This window comes from Olea europaea, chromosome 4 (assembly GCF_002742605.1).
Source record: "Olea europaea var. sylvestris chromosome 4, O_europaea_v1, whole genome shotgun sequence".
Taxonomy (NCBI): Eukaryota; Viridiplantae; Streptophyta; class Magnoliopsida; order Lamiales; family Oleaceae; genus Olea; species Olea europaea.
This window is the reverse complement of record NC_036240.1, coordinates 6140645-6147870: the sequence shown is the minus strand read 5'-3', so window position 1 is coordinate 6147870 and position 7226 is coordinate 6140645. Positions and strand designations below refer to the sequence as shown.

Below are 7226 nucleotides of genomic sequence, written 5' to 3'. Positions count from 1 at the left end.
ACATTAAGCTGATCGAATTACTTCTAGTAACATGCCCAGAAAAATTGTTTATAGAACTTTCTGGGCATAATTTTTTGGAAATCGGCAATTGATATTGAGAAAAACTTTACAACTTTTCAATCAACAAAAAAAGTCACAATGGTCCATCGTTAAAATTGATCAAACAGATATCAGCAATTTAAAAATTTAGTGGCATGATTGATATGAAAAGTAGCAAAATAATTAAATGCAAAAATGTGTAGGCAGCTAATCCAAGATTTCACGTCTGAATTTCTCCGCATTAAAAGCATATAAAACAGCAACATCAAAATACCAAAAATAATTGCATTAAACATGCATATGAATACGTGTGCGTGGATTTATGCACCAGCCAACTTCATGCAAAAAGAAGGGAATAAAACAAAAACCATATCAAGAATGTGCAAAATCAAAGCCTCAATGTAGAGGTTGTAATAAAAGCTTCAGACATGCTACAATATTCTATGACAAAGGAACTTGTCACCTACTGTAGATGAACCGTGATACTACACTAGCAAAAAGGACATTCACTTTCATACTCATTTGTTAATCGGAAAGTGGAAAAATTAGACAGGAAGACTTCTTTATGACAATTCTTTACCCATTCATGCTTAGTTTCAGAGCATCAGGACAGGCCTCGATTATTATAAGGACACTTTCTAGTCTTCAATGATAAAATGCATATGTATTCAATTCAAATGCCTGCAAGTGATTAACTTACACACACCAAAAAAGGGGCAAAAATTGAAGGAGTTCCGTCAGCCACTCTACAGACAAGAAAACAAGGATGTATAGTGAATATGAGATGACACTTCTAAATCAACAGCTCACTTACATTAGTTTTGTAACTGCTCATTTGACATTGATTCTGTAAATCAAAGCCAGAAGTTTTTCCTGTAAGCAGAAAATTGCACGCATGAATAAAATAAATGGTCATCATGTCCATTAGAACTTTATATTACTAACGCAATAACTTAAAAAATATCAAGTTCGTCACCTTCTTGAGGTGTAATTGGCTTATTTGGATCAACTGACACCAGAAGCTCATCCCATTCAAGTGTATTTATCTCATGAAGTCTTTGTTCATGATTTTTCATAGTCGTACTGTCATTATTCTCTGGAAAATCATTAAGAAACAAGTATTTCAACATTAGCCATATTCGAGGCAGAAATCATGTCAAAGACTACAAGGTCCTGCTCATATGTTTTATTTGGCTTGAAAACTCTACCACACACCATCTTAGAAAATGGTTTTACAAATGGACCAAATATTTTCATTTGAATGGTAAAAGATGATATCATCCTCTATATTTTAATCTCACCTAACTGTGATCTGCTGTAATATGCCCGGTCAACCGTGGAATCAGATTCTTCTGATAAAGGTCGAGGAGCAGATGGGTCAGAGACAGCTGAAGAATTGGAATTCACAGGTGTGGCCGGAGAACCCTGCAACTGTATGATGAATTGAATGCAACCCAAGATGCATTCAGATATTTGCAAATGAGGTTTCATGCGATTGAAATATATAAAATGCTCAAAAACCAAGGCTCCTATCCATTTATCATGACCTTGAGGCAGTCACATACAACCTCTGGCCTTGAATCTATCAAAGAAACGAAAGAAATTCCCATACAGATAATCTCATTTGCTATGTTTGGCAAGTGTTGATAAGCCATTTAAAGACGATCATCAAAGGGGATCATACCAATTTTATCCACTAATATAAGACCCACAAGTACTACCCAATTATCCACCACTCATTTCTATCCGTTCATAAACAAAATCATTTATAAACACTTCCCAGACAAGCTATATAAGTATATGTCAGCCGAGGGTACATACATATGTATAAAAAAGGCATGAGGACCAAAGACAGCAAAAGGAAAGTCTAAAGAAAGAAAGTCACACATTGCGAACAACTATTAGAGAAGGGTGAGAAGTTGAAACATATAAGACTCTTTAGACAAATTTTATTTATGATGATACTTCATATTTAAGTAATCAGCAAGAAAAGTAAATGTGGAAAATGCAGGTGGCTTAGTATTGCCTTTTTACACTACATGACCATTCAACTTTAGAGCTAATGTCTAGTGAATTAATAGTTGAAACCACATGAATGAACTTCAATTAGCATACAAGTTCTTTCTGAACATGCATAAGAACGTCTAAGCTTTACAATAATTACCGAATTAATCATGTATTCTCCACAAATTCATTAATACAACCAGAATCGCATCATCAAAGCATAGAAGTGTGTCGCCTTTCCAAAAGCATTATTCTAGATATCGCATGGTAACATATATGAAAATTAGAAATACATAAAGAATTAATTAAATGTTGCTATTAGCAAAAAGCAAACCTCTTGAGTTTCACGGTAATGAACAAGGACAATATGTTCAAGTGACCTGCAACAATGACAACAATTAAAGTTTTATTTATTCAGTCTCCTCATGTTTGGTACTAGATCATAAAGGTATTTGCAACGGTTAAATCAATAAACAAAAAACATGAAGATCAGACCAAGACTTAAATTCTATAAGGTTTCATACTTGTCGAGTAGCCAGTAACATCTGCGAACAAAAGTCTGATTATCTTCTCCATGTGCATAGTATACATGAATCCTTTCATCGTTACCAACCTGTAGGACAACCAAAATTAATAATAACATGTTACTACAAATCCAGTTGATAAAATTTTCCAAAATCAACTGTGTGTGAAGTCAGCTTCGAGAAAAAAATATAGCACGAGTTACAAGTCTTAAACATGTAAGCCAGTAACCCCTTATATGAATATCTAGCAGAAACTACCGAAAAAAGACAGATGTTTAGAAATGAAATCTTGTTGGGATATTCCTAATCCATCCCAAGATGTGGAAACTAGGATGGAGATAGAGTGGGTAAAAAGCACCATGGTCCATACAAAGATGACAGCAAGTCCATAATGAAAATCATTTTGGCTTATTCCTAATCCATTTCTTAGAGCACTTCTACATTAGTCAGCAAAGGAGGAAAAGGAGGAAAGAGTTCTGATCAGAGAAAACCGGATTACAGCAAGTCCATGATGTGCAACTTCGTATAACATTACTAGTCTTTAACTAACTGCATGTGATTGCACAAACGAATAAATGAATGGCTCTATAGCTCCAGGTCATCACCCATAAAGTTAAGTTAAATCCAAGAACTGATTTCAATCGTCCTCTGATAATTCCCTTTCCTCCTGCCATCTTTTCATTGAAGTCATGATCCTCCATGTGATACAATTACTTCATTTTTATCACTCATCCAACATTCCAAGCTTACCATTTCCATTATTGTTGGGGTAAAAAGCACCATGGTCCCTGTATAACCATGGAGAAGATTTCCAGGTTGCAAATTGATGGAATCCCCAATACAAATGTGCTTCAACAATCACTTGCAGATGTCACAAGTTAGTTAACTTGGCTAAGATAATACGCACGAGTGTATTTGTCAAGTCGAAGTCAAAAGGATATACCCGAAAATAATTAACCACCCTATCGCATGTATAATCTTTTGGTGAAGTCAAAAGGGTTCATTTTTATCCAAAATAATAGGTACACGGATAAGATATACCCAAAAAGAAAACCGCCCTATCATACATATAATCTTTTGGCACCATGTATGATATAACACATTCAAGGTTTAATAAACCCTTACCTTTAAATGTTCATGAGCTTCTTTGACAGTTCTTCCATCCTTCTTCTTCTTCCAGTTATGGCCATCGTTCCGAAAATTCCGCAGCTTCTTACGGTCAAACAATTCAATTGTGCCACCTATTTCATTGCAATAAAATAAGGTGAGCTATAAATTAGAACCATGACTTAAATCTTCTATAACCCACTTGATCCCAAATATTTGCATATTGCAAGAATGGGACCCTTCAAATAAAATTAATTTTAATCAATCAGAAAAGGAATGGAAAAACGTTAACGTACGAATGTATTACTTTTTGGCAAATTCAAAGGCTTGACATTGATGCTGAAATACTTGTAATTACAGAGTATGGCATGAATCTCATTTGGTCTGAGCCATCTGGTCTTGCCTTCCTCCATTATGTCACCGATGTCCAAATCTATCCAAGCAACAAGGACAGGTATTAAAACTCCACAAAATATCAAAATGAACACGAACATGGAACACCTTATCATTAAAAAGCAGAATAGTTACACAAATAGGCACATAATCAAGTAAGAGTCAATCAATTTATAGGGACATTATACCTAGGTAAATGCCGGTCAACGTGTTTCAAGAATAGATTATAATATTGATTTCAAAACCATTCATTGCAGTGTCAAAGGCAATCTAATTAGTGAATTGCAACTCACTTCATTGCACTGTTGACTGTACATTTCACACTACATACATCATCTCAATACAATTTGAATTCGCTTGAACTGTTCACTGGTCTGAGCGTGCAAGTGCACGTATATTTTGGCATTTTGAAATAGTTGGTTTATCAAGCATAAAACTTTTCTTGCATTAATAATTCGCGTGTACCGCTTAGTTATCCTGCACTTTGTTAGTGATCAAAATTGTTGGACCACATCATCTATTAGCTCAAACTGCTATTGTAACGACCCAGCCTCTATGCTCAAGCCATTATACCATACATATTGTCCGCTTTGAATGAGCATCTGCAGTTGGTACCATAATTCAACTTAAATCTCTTATTAGGCTGAGGTTTTTGGTTCGAATTCTAGGTAACGCGATAGAAAATCATGAGAGGTAAATGGACAAATACCCATCCAAAGCGAACAACGCCAACTTAAGTTTCTCATTAGGTAGAAATCTTGCTATCAAATCTTCAAGGAGACGATACAAAGATGTGAGGGAGTAAGTGGGTAGATGTCCATCCAAAGAAGACAATACATATGATATAACGGCTTGTGCACGAGGCCTAGTTCATTACAACAAGCTTTGGTTGGACATCCACCTACTTATCCTCTCACGGCTTTCTATCGTGTCCCCAGGATTCGAACTCAAGACATTTGCCTAATAAGAGACTTAAAGTTGAATTCTAGTAACAAAACAGCTTAGGCATATATACTGGGTCACTGGGGTCCCAACTTTTTTATTTAAATTATGCCTTCAACACATCCCTTCACTTGTAAGCCAAATCATATTTTCAAAAAAAGTTTAACACCTGAACAATTTTCATAAATGGTGGCGGCAATGCTTGAACTTAGTGAAATTAGAACTGACTACTGAGCCACTGTGAGACGAGTCAAAGTTATTTATTTAAATTACACCTTCAACAAACACAGTCTAAGTAAGAAAGAAGAATAAACAGAACAATGAATAATATACTTTCTTCCTATATCAAATCTCTTAGTTCTATAATTATTGCGAGATGTTAAAGAGTAAAACCCTAAGACCCATTAGAAGTTGACCTACCCACAGAATATACCAAACCTTTCAAACTCGCAAATTATATAAGTATACAAAGAAAGACGCAGGTATTCGAGATAGATTCACATATTTCTGTGTTGTACCTGCCATGGTGAGGAACCCATGAATCTCGGACCCAGCAAGTGGACCCGGTACACCACTCTGCATTTCAAGCCACGCTCCAAATTCTCCAACAACACTGTAGTTTCAATTAAATCAAGCAAGTAAATCGATCGTTCTACGCTTCAAGTACTACTCCAATAAAGCTAATTTCGTCAATAAAACGGATTATCAATTTCAAGTTGTGAAATGAAACAGAAGAAATTAAATTGTGATTGCTTGAGAAGAACAGACCAAATCTCATACGATGTTGATTGATTTGAGTGAAATGAAAATGAAAGAGAGGCGAATTGAGAAGAAACGCTTGTTTTTTTTTTTTTTAACAAGGTGTCCGGCTTGCGTCCGACTAAATCTTTGTGCCTGAACCTCCGGCCCCTCAGCAACTCAGAGAGATAAATCGTAGGATGTGCCCTTGTTGGTTCCCAGGTTCCCACAACTTATTTGGACTCCTTCCGCAAAGAGAGCTCTCCTCACTGGACGTTTGTTCACACCAATGGCTTCCTCTCCATATGGCTCCCAGTGTTAACTTCAAGAATCGAACTCCCCACCCTTGCTTAGAAACGCTTGTTACTTCAATGAGTCGTAGTTTGTATGGAAAATTCAGGAACGTTAATTTATGAGAAAGGATCTTCACCTTTAAAATTTTTCATTTTACACCCTCAACTTATATTTCTTACATTAATATCCTCAAAGTTTTCTTTTTAAGCATGTTTTCCACCATTTTAATATTCTTTGTACATGTCCCTAGTGGTAGCAATCGAGTTGAGTACCTCATCGACTCATCGACAAAGCTCGACACATAGACAGCTCGAGCTCGTTTTGGGACATGGCTAGACAAGCACGTGGCTCACCTTTAAATGTGCCCATTTGGTCACATTTTAAAGTTTGTTAACCCTCCAATAGTTTCTAAATTTTTTTTTTTTTGTTTTATAAATATCTCAAAACTTCACCATTTTTTCACAACAAATTCAACAATCTCTCTACTTTCTCTGCATTTTATAATAATTCCTTCATTATTCAATTCTTCTACTCTCCACAATTATATTACGTACGCATACCTTCATTCTCTACAATATACATTATCCAATTTATACATTTTCATCTTTATTCTCTAGCTACAATCTACGTTCTATATTTCTACTACACAATACAACTGGATCTTGTAATTTCATTGAGGGCTTATTCGGTGACCAATCACCTATGACATCACAATCTCAATTTCTCAATGAATTTGTCGATATCAACGAAAGTGTCCCCAACCATGACGATTTGTTGGGAATGATCGTTGATGATGTACATGAAAGTAATAGTCCACTAGATTTGGATGACCTGGATGAAGATGTCAGTGAAGCCAAATTACAAATTTCGGATACAAGAGGGAAGTGAAAAGGAATAAAATCTACAAAGTGTTGAGAATACTTTAAATTGATTTCAACCGGCCATACCACCAATAGAATCACATAGTGTAAGGCAATGTGTAAATACTATCAAACACGATTAGTATAGCAAAACAGTATTGGTACTACCCACCTTTACCGCTGCTAAGCCAAATTTACGTGTAAATATAGGCTCATTGGTCAATCTCAATCACAACTAACATTGGCATTCCTTCTTTCGATAACAATTCTTCAACACTGAGCACGTGGACATACTCGGAGTGACTCGTGATGGAATGATGAAGTT

The 7226-nt window shown here is 35.7% G+C and overlaps 1 protein-coding gene across 3 annotated transcripts; it reads right to left on the bottom strand.

The window, feature by feature from the left end:
• Positions 1–6: 6 nt before the first annotated feature.
• On the bottom strand, positions 7–5862 carry LOC111393405 (calmodulin-binding transcription activator 5-like). 3 transcript variants are annotated; one of them, XM_023018920.1, is made up of 9 exons: positions 5778–5862; positions 5528–5622; positions 3982–4107; positions 3693–3808; positions 2568–2656; positions 2378–2423; positions 1341–1470; positions 1016–1135; positions 7–912 (listed from the first exon to the last, which is right to left on the bottom strand). In XM_023018920.1, the coding sequence occupies exons 2-9, from the start codon at positions 5589–5591 to the stop codon at positions 833–835; spliced, it is 771 nt and encodes a 256-aa protein (XP_022874688.1). In that variant the 5' UTR covers positions 5592–5622; positions 5778–5862; the 3' UTR covers positions 7–832. The 3 variants fall into 3 exon arrangements, with proteins under 3 accessions (XP_022874688.1, XP_022874689.1, XP_022874687.1); XM_023018921.1 differs by having other exon boundaries at positions 1341–1464; positions 5528–5838; XM_023018919.1 differs by having other exon boundaries at positions 5528–5837.
• Positions 5863–7226: the final 1364 nt, after the last annotated feature.